This window comes from Vipera berus (assembly GCF_964194415.1).
Source record: "Vipera berus genome assembly, chromosome: 2".
Taxonomy (NCBI): domain Eukaryota; kingdom Metazoa; phylum Chordata; class Lepidosauria; order Squamata; family Viperidae; genus Vipera; species Vipera berus.
Window position 1 is genome coordinate 170,176,313 of NC_138203.1, and position 21,022 is coordinate 170,197,334.

At 37.0% G+C, this 21,022-nt stretch overlaps 1 protein-coding gene across 3 annotated transcripts in view; it reads left to right on the plus strand.

Annotated features, from left to right (window-relative positions):
* Nucleotides 1-2,937: 2,937 nt before the first annotated feature.
* The window catches only part of UNK (unk zinc finger), an 85,564-nt gene continuing 67,479 nt past the window's right edge, over nt 2,938-21,022 (plus strand). For all 3 annotated transcript variants that reach the window (XM_081318001.1, XM_081318002.1, XM_081318003.1), the window contains exon 1: nt 2,938-3,359. In XM_081318001.1, the coding sequence (XP_081174127.1) occupies nt 3,262-3,359 (98 nt within the window). In that variant the 5' untranslated portion in view covers nt 2,938-3,261. The remainder of the gene's footprint in view (nt 3,360-21,022) is intronic.

Below are 21,022 nucleotides of genomic sequence, written 5' to 3' on the forward strand. Positions count from 1 at the left end.
ACAGGTGAATTAAATAGTGGAACATCTCGGCAATGTTTGTGAGAAAGAGATGAGGTTTTCCACTATACCAATTTAATTTGTAACATTAAAATTCTTATTCGGATAAAACAATGTTCTATCCAGCCAAACCATAACCCTATGCTCATAGATCCCAACAACATTCAACAAAAGAATGTTACATGCCTGCTTCATTCATCCTCTACCACTAATCTTTGAGTACAATAGAAAATAATTTGATTTTTTAAAATAATGAGATAATCATCATGGAGAAGAGTACTAATCAGTTTGTGATGTCCCGTATTGGCTCCAAATAATTATGCATGCCCTTCTGCTGTTTCACGAAATACCTTGGTAGCTGTTATGAATTTGTACTTTGCTTGTTCCACAAATATAATAAATAAGAAGCTAACAGGAGAGCTTACTAGTTGATGTGATTGTAGTTGTTATGTTCTATCTATATCAGGAATTATTGTTTGACTAGATTTGACTGGTGTGCCGTGTTCATATTTATGATGAAAGAACCTGGAAATGGTACTCATGCTCTCATCATCAGAAGATAGATACTGCAATATCCTCTGCCTGGGACTATCTCTGAAAACTGAAATTACTGCAAAATCCAGCTAGCTATGTACCTGGCAGTCAAGAACTGCTTCAAACATATCACATCAATAATGTAAATGCTGCACTGGTTGCCAATAGATTTCCAAATGCAGTTCATTTGACCTTTGAAATCTTCTACAGTTTGGCTCATAGGTGCATTCAGAATTGATTTCTCTAGGGCGGAATCCATTGCAGCCAACGTACTCATTTCAACAGCAAAAATTATTTATCTCCACCATGAAAGATGAGATAACTAGAGGTTCACAGGCAACATTTCTTAGTTACAGACTGACAAAAACATTATCATTGTTCTGTAAAGCAATAAACATGGAATCAAGGGTCCTTTGGTACTTAAGCTACCTATGTTGATAGTATCCAACGTGTTTTATCTTTTTAAATACTGTATGACAATGTTTCTTACTTTTTTCTCATTTGGATTTATTAATTATTGGCTTCTTACTATGTATTTATTTATTTATTATTTAAACTTGTATACCACCCTATTCCCGTAGGACTCAGGGCGGTTTACAGGGAAAAATTAAAAATACATAACATACAAAGTTAAAATCGATTAAAACTAAGATTAAATTAAGTCCCTGAATTTAAACTAAAACCCCATTAATAAATAATTAAAACCCCTCAGTCTGGGCCAGACAGCTCAAAAAACCAAGTTTTCAAGTCCCTGCGAAATGAGCGAAGGTCGGGGGCAGTCCTAAGCTCCGTGGGAAGTTGGCTCCAAAGGGCCGGCGCGCCCACAGAGAACGCCCTTCCCCTGGGAATAACCCGCCGGCATTCCTTGACCGGCGGTACCCTAAGAAGGCCCTCCCTGTGGGAGCGCACAGGACGATGGGAAGTTGATGCCGGCAGCAGGTGTTCCCTTAGATAATCCAGACCCAAGCCATTTAGAGCTTTATAGGTCATTACCAGCACCTTGAATGTATTGTTCTAATTACATTATAAACCACAGTAAGTGTACAATTCATCAGTATAGAATAGAAATTCAGTAAATAAATATCTACAATATTTCCATGATCCTAGATAATAGTCAAATAACAGCACTATTGCCTAGGTTTACTTATCAAATAAACTACAATTGTTTTACAGTATATATAACTTGCTAAGAATAATACTGATTCATACATAATGGCCAAAAGTAGTTTACATACAATAGTGGCTGGCTCCAAACAAATGCTATGGTTTAGCATTATATGTGAACAATTAATTTCTAGACTCCAATAAAGATTAAATAGGATGAGATTAAGTATGATGATCAGCTTTCCTTAACCTAATGATCTGGAGAAATACACTAAAGAAAGCTTGACTGTGATAATTAACTTAAAGAATACAGTATATTTAAATTACTAAAGATGCTAAAGAACTAAGAAAGAATATCAAAAGTCTTGCTTAGATGTTAGAAAATGGTTTAATCCTAAAAATGTATGCTTTAGAAACAAACCAAACAAAATATCTATTTAAGGGAAAAATACATCAATGTCAAAATATCTGTCTGAGATCTCAAATAAATGCATAATTTAAACTCAATGCATATGCCAGAACGTGGCAGTATACAAGTAACATGGTATTACATGCTTATTGGAAAATGTTTTGACTCATGCCTGAACTATAGGGACAAAGTAAGAATTGTAAAGAATTTGATATGTAAAGTATAACCATATGATTAAATGCCATCAAGTCATTGTTTACTCTGCAACCACATAGATTTTTCTGTGAATAACCATATGAGTAATCAAATACTGTCATGACATGTTACAACAAAGATGAAATATTGTTGTGGCAGAAATTTGTCAAGTTATGGCTAACTTATATTATTATCGGCAAGTCTTGTGATACTCACTTTTGTTATGGCAAAATACTTGATAGATCAGAATACAGTATTAGAGTTATCTACTTTAACAACTCAAGTTTATCAAATTAAACTATTGCTTTAGGATCAACAATCCCTCTTGTTTTTATTGTAACATACTTAATTTGTAGACGTGAGATAATTTTGAGGGCGCTGTCTCTCTGTGTTGGAATACCAATGTATTATCCAAAGAAAAGATAATACCTAGCCTGTTTTTTTTAATAAATTGGACTGGTCCTTAATAATCCCTAACGAATTTGCAATAATTTTAGTATGACAGCCTATCTATCATCATTTAACATAACCACCTACGGTACATTGCACTCTTAATTCACACTCAGTAGGAAACCTTACAGCATCTAGCGACATTTACTTCCAAATTAATAATGCTAACATCGAGAAATAGAAATAATTGGGGTGGGGTAGGGAGATGCAATTAAACGATCCATAGCTGACGAAACAGCAACCCTGCTTACATTTTCTCGAGAGCAATCCATGGACCGATTGCTTCTAACTACTACTCCTATAAATCCCTGCGCTATTACAATATCCGGGACAGCAAGCGCAGAGCCCCTCTGTACTTGTAGTTTCAAGGGCCGGAAGCCTAGTAGAAGAAAAGGGGGATTTCCCGCCATCACCGGGACTACAAGCCCCAGCATGCTTTGGGTAACCCGGGGCGGTAATGGCGGCGGCAGCGCCTGCGCATTGCGGTCTCCGTGCGGACCGCGCAGAGTGAATAATAAAGCTCTCCTCCTCGGTGGTAGCGGGCGGCGGAGGAGGGAGCAGAGGGCAGGAGCATGTCGAAGGGCCCGGTAGGGACCGGGCCTCCTGCGACCGGGCCGGTGGCGCCCGCCAGCGCGCTCCAAGCGCAGCCCGAGAAGCCGCAGCACTACACGTACGTAGCGAGAACACCCGCAGCCGCTTCTTACTGCTGCTGCTCCCGCCGCCGCCGCCGCTCCCGCCGCCGCCGCACCCCGGCGCCCGCCCGCGCGCCACACACGCCTGACGTCAGCGGGCAGCGTGCGGCACGCGCGCACGGAAACAAACGGCCCGCCCGTAACCGGCTGAAACCGGTTGTGGTCGGCCTGGGCCGGAGGAATTTCGGCTGTGGGAGGGGGCGGGGAAGGAGCGGACACCCCATCGCGCTTTTGGTGCTGGCGGGCGCGCGGGCGCGCGCGCACCTAACCGCCCCATAAACACAAACACACCCCACAGGCAGAGGCGCGCAGTGCCCATGATGCGTTGCGATGCGTTCGCCCTACGGGTCCTCTGCTCCTCCGTTGGTCTTTGGGCGGCGGGGGGGGGGGGTGTCCGTCTCGTTTCTGCCCCTTGAGAATCCCCTTCTTTTTCGCCGTCACCCTCTTTTTTTTCTCCCCTCTCTAATTGGCTAATCCACTGCCTCACGTTAGCCAAAGGGGACGCTTTTATGGCCGAACGGTTAACAAAGTCATTTTTGTAAAATGAAATTCTCGGCTAGTCAGAAAGTTCATGATCCCGAGGGTCCTGGTGGGGAAAATTGGGATGTCTGTCACCAATCTTAATAACGGGTCTTTTCTGTACTAATGGTCTGTCTCGTGGAATCAAGAGCATCCTAAGTGAAACACTATACAAAAGTACTGTGACTTTTTCCTCGCCATTTTCTCTTGCTGATGGTTGTCATTAGAGGGGGTGGTTTTTTCTGGCCAAGCCTACAAATTAAAACTTAAAAGTATAAATGGAACTGCACTGAGGTGGGTTTTGTTTTTTGTTTTTTTTTGGTTTGAATCCACTGGAACGGTAGTTCCTTAAGGAATTTTGAATCCCATGGCATATCATGAGGAATAATTCAGCTTGTTAAAATAGATGGTCTTTGCAAAGTAACAAGCATAAATAAATACTGTTCATAGAAAATATTTTAATAGCAACAATATAAAGAGTTTCATTAAGTATTAGAATAAGTTGTCTCTTATATTTATAGGTTGCCCTCTTCTGTTCAGAATTCCTAATAATTTCGTATATCTGAGAGCAGTTGCTGTAGCAGGTACAGGTATTTTAGATCTGTTGGTAAATACTGTGCTACTTTGGGACCTTGTAAATACATTATTAGTGACAATAATTACTGGTAATTGGAATAATTAATAATAATAATTAAAATAATTACTGTACTAGCAACACCTTCTATTCCTACATCTATTTTATTGTATCAGGCAAAACTTGTTTTGCAAGGAATTGATCATATATAACCTGTTCCACATTAATCTGAGGAATTCATTACTATGTGATGGCCACTGATTCAGATGGCTTTGAAAGGAGTAAATAAATTTATGAGGGACGTTCAAAAGCTATTTATAATGTTATCTCCATGAGGGCACCATGCCACCAAATAACAGCTGGATGTGATGGAAAAAGAATATGAAGAACTCCATGTCATAATTGTGAGCATCCTAAAGGCTTCCGGTTGGAGGCTGTGAGAAGCAGAATGGTAGACTAAAATGGGTCTTAGTCTAATTGTGCAGGGTTATTCAGGTCAGTTGTGCTGCTAATGTCTCAAACCTAGTAAAAGCATAATAGAAAACTTAAATACATGCAATACTGTGTGTGTAACAGGATGATTCAATAATTACTTAGTTTCAGGCTGTATAAATGATTGAGATTGTCCTTAATTGCAAAACAGGAAGTCTTTCTATAATGAATCTCATGTACCTGCTGTACATAATCACAATTTTGAATTGTTAATAGAGATCATGCATGTGATTATCAGACAGCATGCAAATTGGATTTATAATAAAAGTAAATATTGTATTAGCAGGTTTTTTTTCCTGGTTCCCATCACTTTCCTTTGTATTCTCAAAATGTATTGGGATATTGGGAGAATTACACAGAGATGACACTGGTATATATGAGGAGCTATAGAAAAGAAAAACTCTCCTTGCTTTCACTAATTAAAATATCAATGAAAAAATCTGATTGAATTTCACTCAGTTTATTTCACAAAAATACCATAAACAGTGAAGTAAATATGTTTTAAGAAAACAAAAAAGAATAGCCATATGAGCTGGTAACAATCTGGTTCACAGCAATGAATATTTATTTTATTTTTAATGTGTTTATGCTGGATTCTGTTACTGTTATTTAATGTACTGTTTGCAAATGTACAAATTAAAAGTGAACTTCTTGTTAAAATTAGCTTTGACAAATTGTGTGATGTTGTAAGGAGCTCATAGCACTAAATCCAATTATGTGGAACTTCTAGTGGAATAACGTGTATCATAATGGGTTCTTATTCATCCCAGTGTCTTCCAGTAGAGTTCTAGAAATTTGGGAGAAAATCTATAGCAAATGTTGGAAATATATAAGGAACTTCAGGATTAAGAGGAGGAGGGTGGGAGACTAATATATAACCAATTGGACACATGTATGGAAAGTGTGTAATTAATAGTTTTAGGTAGCTTTTTCAGATATTTATATACATATGGATCACACTTTCAAATGCAACAGATTCTGGCTTTGATGCAGCAGATGTATTTGCTTTCACAAATGTAACAATTTATATTTTGCTTGTGTTTTTGCAAACACAGGATGTGTCTTCTGTCCCTTCCATACCATACCAATGTAGTGTTGCTGCAATTTGTCCCTTATGGTTCTGTCCAAATGCTGCTGAGGCATATTATTATAGGCATAAAATATGTCCGTGTGTGTGGGATACTTGTTTTGACAGTGTTTCTTATAGGAATATTTATGAATTATTACAGCATTACAGTGTGAATGATACCAATCTTAAATAAGAAATTCAGTTAATGTACCAAATTTGTGCGTGTAGCTGTGTGCTGACTCCTGGTGACTGCCTGACCTAGTCCCTTCAGGGTTTTTTAGAAAGGTTTTTTTGTTTTTTTGAAAATGGTTTTGAATTGCCTGCTTCCTAGGATGAGAGAGAGTGGCTGGTCACCCAGCTGTTTTTGTGATACTTGGATTCACAGTCTTCAAGTTTATAGCCTGGTGCCTTAATCACATTATGGAACTGGCTCTCATATGCCATTTACTTAAGACTATTACTGATTTCTAATTTTTGTTATTCTCTATATTTTTAAAGTAGAAACTTTCAGTTGTGAAATAATTATGAATATGCAAGATGCATACTATTGAGGGAAGAATGTCCTTATAAAGAAAAACTTCAAAACTTGTTTTCCTCAAGCCAGATACAAGATAATAGCTAGCTAGCCTGATATCTACATACCTAATGCAGTATTTTGATTAAGATTATATTTAAAGTTGAGTGCAAATATGCTGATCTACAGCTTCAGTATAATTTGTATTTAACTGTCAGGCTGTTGTATATTTCGTTAAGGCTTTCAGAGGTGAAAATTGAAAGGATTTTAGATTTCAAAATAAGAAAATGTGTGGAATTGTTTTGTTTGTAGTTTACTGTATTTAAAAACAAGATAATGTAAGTAGAATGCTGCCCATAGCTACTATCCTCCTTGGACTGATTTTAACTAGACAAGAAAAAAGGACTTTTCTTTTTTTAAGAATTTTAATACTGTATTGAAATAGTGAGAATGGGGGGGGGAACAGTCATGAAGGATCTAGTAATGCTGAAACTGTGTATACATGTAATTTAAATATATAGACAGTGGTGTTTCTTGTACGAAAAATACTTTTGAGCTATCAACCTTTAAGTCATAAATTTAAACTTACAGTGCATAAGTCCACAGTCAAGATTCAGACTCCTTTTTTATGTGTAGTTGGCTTTTTTTCTTTCTGACTTTAGGCAAATCGTATCTTATTTGTAATAACAAGATAATTGTGCTATTTTGCAAAGCATACTAAATACATAAAATAATTGGAAACCAGGTTCAAACCACACTTCTAATCAAGAAGGAAGCCAATAGTGCACACAAATGAAATGCTGTAAATCACGGGTGTCAAACTCATGATGTCATGTGATGTGTTGCGACATATTGCAACTTTTTTTTCCATTGCCGGCAGTTGGGTAGGTGTGGTTTTGGCGTGATGCATCCAGCCCGTGGGCCAGCAGTTTGGCACCCCTGCTGTCAATGATTGTTAATGTAATGTCATGGGTTCTTATTTTTACCTGGACTAGGCTTCTTATGATAAAACAGTGTTCCTGTTTAATGTAGATCTTACTTGTATATAAAGGTCTTTTGGTGAGTATAAAGAAAGCTCCTTTTTCATCTCAATTTTTTTTCCTGAAAGTAAGGGTAGGATATTATGAATGTTAAGTGTTTGGAAAAAGAAACCAATAATTAAACTGATTTTATTTAACATAATTTTATCTTGTTTGCTATTGAAAAAGTAGTTGTACTGTTCCAGATTGTAGAGAAAAACAGAGTACTGGAATGCACTTATGTCCTAGCCACTTGTAAATAGGGTCATAGTTCCTATTTTGAATGAGTTTTCTTGGATTTTAGCTGCCTATTTTCAAGAGCACCTTCACATTGCAAGTATTAGAAATAGCTTTTTTCCTCTCTTTACATAAATGTTAAGCTTCGTAGGAAATTGAATTCTGCTATAATGTCATGTGGTCTAATATACACTTCATGATTCATTAAACTATAGTTTATTAGCTAAGAAATGGTTGTGGATTGCATGTTCTTATTGTGATATACTAGTTTGTAGAGAATCAGAAACAGCTATTCCATTGTGAACTGTACTTTAAAGAGATCACAACATTTAAACCAGAAGGGTACATGCAGCTTTATGATGATCCAACAATCATGGTGTATTCTGCATAGTTGTGAAATGGAATCTGTGCATCAGTTGGCCATTGACTCATTTGTAATCCACAGAGCAGGTTTATGTAAAAAAAAGTTTGTATAAGAATAGAATAGAGATGGAAGGGACCTTGAAGGTCTTCTAGTCCACCCCCTATTCCATCTCAAGACAAGTGATTGTCTGGCCTCTTCTTAAAAATCTCCAGTGATGGAGTGCCCACGATTTCTGGAGGCAAGCTGTTCCACTGGTTGATTGTCCTCTCTGTCAGGAAGTTTCTCCTTACTTCCAGGTTGCGTCTCTCTTTGATGAGTTTCCAACCATTGTTTCTCCTCCTTCCCTCTGATGCTCTGGTGAACAATGTCACCCCCTCTTCCTTGTGGCAGCCCCTCAAATACTGGAATACTGCTATCATGTCTCCCCTCTTTCTTTTTTTCTTTAGACTAGCGAAACCCAAGTCCCGCAGCCGTTCTTCGTATGTTTTAGTCTCCAGGCCTTTAACCATCTTAGTTGCTCTTCTCTGAATTTTTTTCCAAACTCTCAACATCTTTTTTGTGATATGGTGACCAAAATTGGCTGCAGTATTCCAGCTGTGGTCTTACTAGGGTTTTATAAAGCGGTACTAATACTTTGCATGATCTTGATTCTATGCCTCTGTTTATACAACCCAGGATTGTATTAGCTTTTTGGGTTGCTGCTGTACACTGCTGGCTCATAGTGGAGTGATCGTCCACTAGGACTCCAAGGTCCCTCTCACAGTTACTGTTTTTGAGCCAGGTCTCGCCCAATCTGCACTTGTACCTTTGATTTTTCCTGCCTAAATGTAAAACTTTGCTTTTCTCTACATTGAAACTCATTTTGTTGGATAGGGCCCATTGTTCAAGTTGGTCAAGATCTTTTTGGATCCTGAGTTTGTCTTCTGGGGTATTGGCTACTCCTGTCAGTTTGGTGTCATCTGCAAATTTGATGAGTTCCCCTTCAATTCTCTTATCTAAGTCAGTAATGAAGATATTGAGTACTGGACCTAAGATGGAGCCTCGTGGTACCCCACTGCTTGCTTCATTATGTATTTTCATTATGTATTTGAAGTCTATAGTTACAAAAGAGTTATAGTGGGATGAACCAAAATACTGTGCAAGAGTGCTCAGAGTTTATGTTCTTCAGAACATTTCCTCAGGCAAAATGATATATTTGATAAAACCCTTTCTGCTTTCTTTCTCCTGGGTAGGTTGTATATTTACTTATTACTCTGTGCAGTGTATAGTTCCCCAACTTTTTTTCTAAAAACAAACAAAAACCAGACATAATAATTGTCTTTACTGTAGTAAAGTACAAATACTGTACTGAATTGTGGAGAATTTGAAAGTGGGCATGCTTATTGTGGTAGTTTGGTTGATCATAAGGAAGCTATTAATGAATTAGCCAACAAATAATTTTGTTTAATGTAGTAACAGTATTTGTTTTTGGGTTTTTTTAATAAAATTCTTATTGTGTTAAAGATTTACTGACATGATATGTATGCTTCCTGGTGATACAGTCAAAAGAAAATTTCACTTTATATCTAAACACTTAGTAGCACAGAGATTTAACAACGTAAGCAACTAAAGATTTCACTACTACTTTAGCTAGATTTCTGCTAATGGCTTGAGTCCTACTTAGTATTTTGTGAAAAAAAGAGCTCATTCCACCAGAAAAGGCTTTCTGCAAAGAGGTGCAAGGTGTGAGGCAATGTTCATAGATTTATCTTCGCTCTGGAGCTTTCTTTGTTACTTTTTAAGACTTACGCTGTTCTAGTCAACCTTAATTTCTAGTCTTATGGAGCAGATTTTCAAGGATGCAAAGCAAGATCTTGGAATATTTTCAGGCTTTGAGTTCTTAAAAATTGTCTCTATTTAAATGTGTGAAATATCACGAGATCACCAAGTTTGGTTATATTTTTTCCTGTAAGATCTCCTGAGATCTCATACAAGAACACTGAAATTGTATGCAATTTTTTAGCCATATAAAAAGTAGATATTTTCCCCCTAATGTTAGGGGGATTCTGTAAGGGCTATTTTGATGTATTGTTGATACCCTGATAATCATTAAGGTAAAGTTATTATTTTTGGTGCATGGAGATAGGAGAAAACAAAAATGCAACCTCTCTATATCAATAGGAATGACCCATGTCTGACTTGGTATAGTACAGTACCAAGTATTGGTACACTACAAGTATCTCAAGGAAGGTAACTTGAAATGAAGGCCGGAACTACTGCCTAGTTGCAAAATAAAGCACATCAGAATTTTGGATAGCTCAGTGTAGGAAACTGAGATAATCCTCTGTACTAGCTCTATTGTTTCACCAATTGTCTAAGTTTAACTATAATCTTAAACTAGAAGAAGCAGGTGGTTACCTTAGTGTATGTTGCTTACTGTTAGGTTTGGATTAAAAGACATCCCCCCCAACAATTTCTGAAATCTGAGGTTCCTGTGTTACTGGATAATCCCAGAAACTATGGAAATTTCCAAACAATGGGGATGGGAAGAGGGGATGGGCCACATCCTTAGTCTGGCAAAGATTGCATTCAAATTAAGATAAACTGAATTAGTTATGAATATTGGAATGTTGCTGGGCTCCTATTTCTAGTGACTCCAAAGCCCCATGAATAAAATGTCTACTAGCAAAACATTAGGGTCACCAAACAATGATGTTTAGGTAGGAATTATTAATTCAGCATGGTTTCCTTTCAGATTTTGACCTTAATATATTTCCCTTTATCTAGGAAATAATGAGCGCAGCTGGTCAGAGTAAATATAATATTTATATTATTATCTACAAGGGATGACGGTGACAATCTTACACATTTAGTCCCATTTCTGCACATAAGTTTAATTTTCCCATTGTACATGTAGGTCAAAATGCTTCATATGCATGGTTTTGCTGGCACTGGAATAAAATAATTATATTCAAATTACTTATTTCAAGATTACTGTCCAATAGACGTTTTCCTGCGAGATCCTTTTGTTTTAATTATCTCGATTGCATTTTAGACTGCAGGACTCAGACTTAGATTTTAGTTACCGTAAACTATTGGAATTATTCTGTAATAGTTAAGTTTTATATTAAGTCAACATTGTTTACATATTATATCTCGAGACTAAGGTAGTATTGACATTTGTTTAGTGCAATTTTGACTAATATATAGAAGCATTCTTCAATATTATGTTGAATGAATGTAGAATGAACCTTTATTGTCAAAGTACAACCATGCATTGACATTGGCTGAGATTGGAAGTAGAAATACATATTTCTTGTGAATTGAAATGGATCATTGTGCTAGACCCAGTAGAACTTCTCATTTAAACAACTGGCTTATAAGAGAAAGAAATACAGTGGTGTAAATTCTGCTTTTCTGCTATAAATGTATGGGGAAGTAGGAGTGAATAAAGAAGTTATTTACAAAACTGTTGTAACTGTTGAAGATGACTTATGACCGTTTTTCACACTTATGAGCATTGCAGTATCATAAAAGGTCATAAAATGGGGCAAAATTCACTTAACAGTGTCTTGCTTAACGACAGACATGTTGGGCTTAATTAAATCATGAACTACCTGTAGTAAATGTAGTATTCATAGTCATGGTTTTGGTTTCTTGTCTGGGCTACCTTGAAGGTTTGATATCAGTCTTGCAGATCCCCTCCTCTCTTTTTAGAGACAGAAGACCACACACACACACACACACACACACACACACACACACACACACACACACACACACAGACACTTTGGTCTTTAGTAATCTGCCAATCTGCCAAGCACATTGTTTAGCTGAATTTTGTTACAACATCAGCAGCAAGTGGATATACAAATTACCAATTTACATAGTGCCATGATGCAGCTAACATAACAGCTAGAACCAAATTTACTCAGTATGAACTGTTTGTGGTTGGCAGAACCAGCCGAATTTCCCACAAATTGGAGCAAGATAACTTTTGTGCTAAGTTTGCTAATGGAAGGAGCAGCTAAGTGAGCCATACTGATCATTGAAGGGCAACAACCTGCTGCTGGACAATTACCAAGACTTCATGCAAAAGTTCAAAAGATACAAGGGTAATTTGAAAATAAATCTCCATTTGGTTACCAGTGACAGACACTTCCAGATTCAGAACTTTTATTATACACATTAAAAAACTACAACATAACATTAATTTTTGACATAATCGCCATTCAAATTGAGGCCCTTATCATAATGTCTTACAAGGTTTGAAATTACTTCTGCAAACAAATCTCCTGCCTGGGAATGAAACTACCCTGAAACACCATCATGAAGCGCACTGTCATCATGAAACAGTGTGACACAAGCCACTGTTTCAGGTTCCTGAAGAAGTGGTAGTCGCTCGGCACAGAACTTGTGGTATCCCAATTTTTTTAAGTCACTGTCATACAAAATAGTCTGAGAAATTTGGGGAAAGCGAAAAGAAAGTGCAGATATCGTGAACCAACAGACTTCACGGACCTTTTTGTCAATTTCCTGCACGAGTTCATCGCTGAATATAGATGGGCGACCACTTCTTGCCTCATTGTGCACGTCAGTACATCCATCTTTAAACGTGACATGATTGGCGTACGACATCTTCATTCATCATGTTTGATCCATAAACATTACACAGTTCGTGATGACTCGCACTGCCGAACGTTTTTTCGCACACAGGAATCGTATTGCATGCACTTCACATTTGGTGGGATTTTCTATAGCAGGATTCATTTTCAGTTGACCTAGCGGCCGAGTCAGCTGCAACACAACCTTCTTCCACTCCTCACTGCCTACTGAACTGCACACGGCACCATAGGACGGGTGTTGCTATCCCCACTTGTTTCTTGTACATGCTCAAACAGAGTTTTATTTCCGAATTGCCCTCGTACTTTGAAGATCCAGTATGAAGACTCACAGCGAATTAAGAAAGGACAGAGGAGAATGAGTTTATTCATTTTAGATTTTAAATTATTTGCCAGAGATGTGGGATGCAACGACATGGGATGGAAAGCTCTTTCTCTCTGAGAGACCAGTTTAGAGAAGGGCTTGGCTGAAGACCTGAGAAATGAACTGATGGGCAAGACACCTCAGATAATTTGGAAGACTTGGTTCAATATTGTGTAATGATAGCAAGCTGGAACATTTGAAACGGAAGAAACCATAAGAACCTTGGTTTATTCTGAAAATCCCTCACAGGAGTTGCATGTCGAAACATCCTACAAAGGCTCTGTGAGAACAAGCTTTTTGCCAAGTTGGTGTGCATTTGACCTGCCTCAATTAGAATATTTGGGGTATAGGATCTCAACTGAAAGCATAGAAATGGATCTTGTAAAGGTACAACACATGTATACATATAGAATAGATGTGCAGTGTTTTCTGGGCTTTGCTAATTTATACTGGAAGTTCATTCCTAATTTTGCTGACTATATAAAACCACTATCTCAACTTTTTAAAAGGGGTTGGGAATTCTTGTAAACTATTCGAGAACAGAAGGCATTTCAAGAGTTAAAAGAACTTTTTGTTTCACAGCTTCTTCTAAGGCAGGGGTCCCCAACCCCCAGTCTGTGGACTGGTACCAGGCCACTACATACCAGCAACCGGTCCACACAAAACAAGCAAAGCCCCATCCATGGGATGCAGGCAGCACACAAAACCAAGCACTCTCCAGTCCATGGAAAAACCTTTCTTCACAGAACTGGTCCCTGGTGCCCAAAAGGTTGGGGACCTCTGTTCTAAGGCACCCAGATCCTATTCATCCATTCATAGTTCAGACTGTCACTTCAGATGTGATAATAGGAGCAGATACACTTTAAAGAGAGGAAAAAAGTGGGGTGGGGGTCAAATCTACTGCCGGGTGCCTTTTCTGTGGGATTCTTCTCCCAGCAGAAATGAACCATGATATTTTCAACAAGGAATTGGTTGCAGTGAAAACTGATTTCCCACAATGGAGATGGCTTCTGGAAATATCAAATAGAAGTCTATATCAAATAGACTTTTGATCTCTTAAGACAGATTAGAGCATAGCAGCAGCAGGTTCTATATGTTAGGGCTTGAATGGACAACCTTGACAGTTTTTCATCTTTTACTGCATGGGAAGGGCAGCTGTTACACAACGGTTGTCCCCATTTAAGACAACTTTCCGTTATCACCTCATGTGTTCCCATCTACCACTCATAAATGCAATTCCCCACATCTTGGATTTCTGCATAACAAGCAAGTGGTCCAATGCCTCTTAAAGGAGCAACTAGAAATAGCATGACTGTCCACTAAAATGTAGCAGATGCACACAGATAAGAGCGGGCTAAAATTGCAGAAGGATTTGGTGTAACTTTCTACAGTTTTTTTTTACATCTGCAAGATCTCCCAAAAATTGATTCAAAGTTTACTGGCCCCTTCCCAGAGATTAAACAAATTAAAGCCTGTGGCTTTCCACTTGCAATTGCCAGGATCAGTGAAAGTTCATCTGGTATTCCACTGGTCTTTGCTGATGAGAGAGGCATTGCCCTGCACTTTGCATACGTAGTAGCTCTGGTCTTACGACACAATTCGGATCAGAACTTCAGTTTCTACTCAAGGCAGTTAATTGAGTTGCATCCTCTTTTATGGCCCTTTTTGCTATGGTTAGGTGAATCACTGCAATTAGGAAGTGAATCATGTGGTCATTAAGTGAATCCAGCTACCCCCCATTGACTTTGCTTGTCAGAAACTGGCTGAGAAGTTCGCAAAAAGCCAATACATGTTTCCAGGACAATGAAATTATCATAAATACAGGCCAGTTGCCAAGTGCCTGAATTTTAAACACATGACCATGGGGATGCTGCAACAAATGACCAGTTGTTAGTTACTTTTTCCAGTGTAACTTAGAATGTTCATTAAATAAATGCTTATAAGTTGAAGACTACCTGTAGTGTCTTTCTCCTTGGAACCATGCTACATATACCATTGTTATACAGGGTTTTCCTGATGGTGAATTAGTGCCGACATGTTACACTGGGATTCTTGAGACCTGCTGGAGTATTGCATGTCAGGCTGTTTGTGTGAGCTTGGTTGGTCAGTCATTCTAAAAAGGGTACCAATGGTGTTGAATTTTCTCCATTTGTACATAATCTAACTGATGGTGGAGTGATAGAGTTCAAACTCTTTAGAAATAGTTTTCTAATATTTTCTAGCCTGGTACTGTTACCTGCCAACTCCACTGGCTCCATCCTGCTGCCTACTCCCTGACTTGGCCCAGCAAGTTCTCAGTGGCAGATGAGCTCCACTACTCAGCCGTGATCAGGGCTTGTATCCTAAGGCTGTGCCCTCACTCAATTCCTTTATCCCAGGCCAGTGGTAAGAAGAAATTACAGTAAAAGTTAGCTGGGGGAGGCAGTAGTAGGTAGTGGCAGAGATTAAGGGGAAGTTAGGTGAATGGGGGGAGTTGAAGTGCACACTGTAGTTATAAATACAGGCATATGCCTGTATTTTGACCATGTAACTGTGTGGATGCTAAAATAGCCATATCTTTGCGGACTGATCAACTTCAAACAGTTACTGAATGAAAGGTTATTAAGTGAGGACTACCTGTGGCTTCCTTTTGGCTTCCTTTAATAGGGAGCTCTTGTTAAAATAGTGACTTGCTTTCTTAGTGGTTACTTAAGCAAGAAGAGTAGGGGAACTCTCAGTTCCATCTATCAGGAAAAGCTTTTGTGGCTTTAATTTATAGACAAGTACTATTAAGACCTGGCCCTTTTTTCCTCTCTAAGATAATTGTCACATGAGCCAGAAAAAAAAGAGTTTTATCTGGTTTTCTGAGCAAATCCCCATCATCCTAAGGAGAGATTTTGAAATAAGTGAAATGTGCATCACAATGTTTATTTAACTGAATCTTAAACATAAACAACTCTTAAATATAAAGGGATAAAGAGCTTTTTAAAATCACATATTATGTTTGGCAGTGCTGGCAAGCAAGTCTCTAGGTCCTCTGTTCGGTGGATAAAAGATTGTGTTATCCTGGGGTATTTTGCCAATGGTTACAGGTACCTTATAGTTAACGCTGTTAGAAAAGTAGTTCCCAAGTGCTTGCCAGCAAGTTTTTTTCTTAGAAGAAATTTGCTGAGCATCAACTTGCTATGAAATGTCTACTTTCATTAAACATTGTGAAACTGATAGACTCGTTTTGTGAATGCAGAACTGAAGAAAATTATGTGCTGTCTGCAAAAATTACTTCTCTGTCAATAAGGCAATTTGCTTTACCTTACACATAAAGTAGTTCTGTGTACATATACCGGTATGTGCCTGCCTCACATTGTAGAGGAAAGTAAAGTTTTAGACTAAAGGCATATAATGAATTAAGTTGAAGGCTGTTGTTTACTCCTTTCTTATTCTTCATGAAAGCAGTTCACCAGGATTATCTGTCAGTAACCTCTGCTTTGAGTTCTTGTAAATGTATGCTAATGATATCAGTGATACTATTCAGCGATCATATATTCCACTGGCCTTGTTTTTGATTGCTTTAGATTTTTCCAAACTCAGATTCTTCTCCAGTAACTCTTGCTTCTGCATTATGGGTCCGAAATAGTTAAGCTTTAGCTTCGTTATTACTCCTTTCAGTGACTGGTCTGGTTTTACTTCACCTAATATTGAATGATTTGTTCTTGCCATCCAAATTAGTCTCAAAAATTCTCTTCGGTACCACTATTCTAAGACATTGTTTCTTCTTCATTCAGTCTTTCTGATAATTGAGGTGATTACAAACATATGTTGTAATTGTGAAGACTTTGATTCGGACTTGGATGTTAGTTAAACAGTAGTTGGTTTTATGTTTCAGAACTACAAAGAGATTGTTTCAATGAGAGTGAAAACAATGGTTTTTAAAATTGCAATTCAAATGTGAGTTATTTACTTAACTGTATGTATCTTTAGAATAACATTAAGAAGATGCATAATTAAATGGAATTCTGTGAGAAGAAAATGCAGTTCATTATACTCTATGTGTGTATGTGTAGATAGATAGATAGATAGATAGATAGATAGATAGATAGATAGATAGATAGATAGATGATAGATAGATAGATAGATGATAGATAGATAGAGATAGATAGATAGATAGATAGATAGATAGATAGATAGATGATAGATAGATAGATAGATAGATAGATAGATAGATAGATCGATCTTTGGTCATTCGGGTTTTTTCCCCACGTAGAATTGGATGTATCAGGGCACACTTCTCCCAGAAGAACGAAGCTGAAGCCACCAGCCTGAGGATGACGGATGAGATTTTGTCGAAACGTTGCCCTGATACCTCCAATTCTACGTGGGAAAAAACCCGAATGACCAAAGATCTACATACAAGCACCCGCGAAAACCTCAGAAAACATTATATATATATATATATATATATATATATATATATATATATATATATATATATATATATATATATATATATATATATATATATATATATATATATATATATATATATATATATATATATATATATATATATACACACACACACACACACACACACACACACACACACACACACACACATACATGTGTTTGTATATGTATATATACACACACACATACATACACATGCATATAGTTTTATTTTTATTTTTCACATTTCTGAACAGCCTATCTCCCTCATTTTAGCACATGTTATGTTCTGCATTTAATATGTTTATTTCTAGTTTTCTGATAGAATTGCATTACCGCCTGCTCTTTTTTTATTACGTATAGCTGTTTTTCTAGTAATTAGCAGACCAGGGTCTCAAAACATTTTTTCTATTCCCAGTTGCAGTATTACTAATATTGCTACTACCGTATTAAGAAGGTTAAGAGGGTAAACTATCAGCCACTGATGTGGGTTTTCCCAAAACAATTTGCACTAAAACATTTTCATTAAATGCAATTAATGTGCTAAATTTCCAGGAGATTTTCTAGTGTGAATTGAATGTTTTTCTGTCATGAATTACAATAACTTAAAAATATGTTCTTCATGCTGCTTCTTTTATTGTCCTGTTTTGTTGTTGTTGTTGTTGGATCATCCTTTCAGAGATATTTCTTTATCCGAAGCAGTACATTGGAAGCTCTGTCATTGTTGAAGGCATTGACAGAGTTTCTAATGTACTACCTTCATTGGAAAAACTGGGATAGATTCAGAGATGTATCTGCCTTGAAAATAGCCCATGTTGAACAGTCAAACATCAGCACAGGAATCATTTTATTTCGTTTTGCATTACAGGTAGTTCTTGGCTTATGCCCACAATTGAGCCCAAAATTTATATTGCTAAGCGAGGCAGTTGTTGACTTGCATCTTATTTTATGATCTTTTTTGCCACAGTTGTTAATCGAATCACTGGAGAAGTTAAATGCAATGGTCATAAGTCTGAAAATTGTCATCAATCACTTTTTTCAGTGCTATTGTAACTTTGAATGGTCAGTAAAATGAATGGTTGTAAGTCGAAGATTACCTCTATGTGATAAACTGCTCCATGATCATATTTATATTATAAAATGTTTTATAAAAATTTGCCAAATTTCAGTTGCACAACAGTCATGATTCCCAGATTTTGAATGCATTGCTACATTTGATGAATCAAAAGTTCAAAAAGTGTTGCCCTATGGTTCACTGTTTCACCCATTTAGTAGAATATAAATGTATATACCTCCCAATGACTGAACAGCTTTAGAACTTTATGTGTCCTTTATATGCTACTTTAAGTCTTTGATGTTTAAACATTTTTATTTTTATTACTCGTGCTATCCTTTGAAAGCACTTGCCACTTAAAGGTTGCTGCTCCTGGATGCCGAACCTGAAAATGTTTTGCATGAATGGACAGAAACTTGCTTTACTAAGAAGAACATTAACTTAAAATATATATTTTTTTATTTTGAGTAATGCACATATGTTTTAGTATTGTATCTATGAGTTGTTCCTCATTATTGTTTTGAAGCTCTGAATTATGTCCTGGTACTGAAAATATGTTTTGGGGCTTATCTTGAGATCTCTATATACTTCTATTTTTCAACCGGACTTGCTTACAAAACACTTCCCTGAAAGCTACATAGATACCTAAACCATAGGATAAAATTGTTGTAGATATTAAATTAAAGTAAAATACAATATTTTTTCATTACCACATTTTTAATATTGTTTCTTGTCTCCTAAATTGGTAAAATTATTCGATATATTTTATACTTTGTTGTTTGTAAATATATACTTACTGGGCATATTCTACTGAGTAGCTGAAGACTATCCACTTCTTAAAATTGTAAATGTTAAAGTCATAATTTTAAATAATCAAATCCAAGATTAAGACAGGCAATTTATTAATCCAGTCAAAAATACATCATTTGAACTATGTGTTCTTAGGGCAAATACTTCTGAGATGCTTGAAAGAAAAGTATTACACTTCATGTTACTGAGGTAGCAGCGAGCTCTGTATTACTAAGAGTTTCTGTTAAATACCAGCTCTTCCCTTCAGTTAGTTATTACTAGGTATTTCAGTTTCCTGAATTTTTTTCTCTTGAAATCTGAACCAACAAAGTAGGGAGGAGATAAAAATTCAGAACTATGGCCAAATGAGGAACACCACATGAAGTGTCTCTGTCAGGATCCTGACTTGTCTTTGCTTTTGTTTTTTGAAGAGCAACCACTGAAAGCTGTGAGTGAAGCTGTGGTAGAGGTAAGAGAAGGCTGCTTAAAACATCACTTTTCAAATGTCTTTTTGCTGGGGGAGATACAGGTATTCTGGTGAATTTTTCATTGCAAAACTTGTCAGGAAATTGTTACATGAGTCTGTCATATAATTTTCCATACCAATCTTGTAGTATTGTATTATGATCGAAGCAAATTCTTCTGTTTTCTGGAGATAACTAATATTCAGAATACCATTTGGTATTGCTTGAAATAATCATAGGGGTATTTTTCCCTCTTTTGTTCCTGCACCAATAAAAAAGTAAATGCAGGTGTAATGTTAACAGAGGCATTTCAATATTAACTTGAAATTAGGGCAGGATGGCTAGAATGTCAGATTACTTAAAAGATGGATAGTGTTATATTTTAAGAATTTATTTTAAAATAATAACAGCTCCCTGGCTAAACAGATGAATAATGCCTTTGTTTGTTTTGAATAATGCCGACATTTATTTATTTCTTTGTTTGTTTATTAAATGGAATTCTTCCCAGAATTGCAAGAGGTTCTGACATTCAGTAAGAGGCATGTTCTTTTGATGGTGGCCTAGTAGTTTGGAATTTGCTTCTCAGAAGAGGCATTATTAGTACAAATCTCGCTTGTTTAGTGACTGTTGAAGCGTTAGAGAACCCTGCTAAGCTGAATTTTTATTATAGATCATTTTTGCTATTTAAGTCATTGTTATGAAAGTCATTGAGTACCAATAAGGTCAAATTCCAATATTCTAAGTCACTGGTTCTCAACCTGTGGTCCATCGTCACAGGGGGTCTGCAAAGGCTTGAAGAAATGTTATAATTTAAATCTTCAGTTAAGTCTTGGGAGTCGTTGGCCATAGTTTGTGGCCACAAAAGGTATTTAAAAGGGGTTCACGGTGAAGAAAAGGTTGAGTACATAATGTGAAACTGTAGTGATCTTTTTCAGCTGGGACCAACAAAGTATTTGCAGACTAATTAGAAGCCTATGGGTATGAACACAAAAACATTCTTCACATGTTCATGAGCAGAGAGAAGTACTATCTTCAAAACTGAAATTAATATATACCTACTTGAATGGTAGCTACTAAACCATTAATAGTCTTCCACAATTTTGTCTCATGATCTTTAAAGCCATCACTCTGTCTTGTACAAAATTCAGTAGTTGAAGGA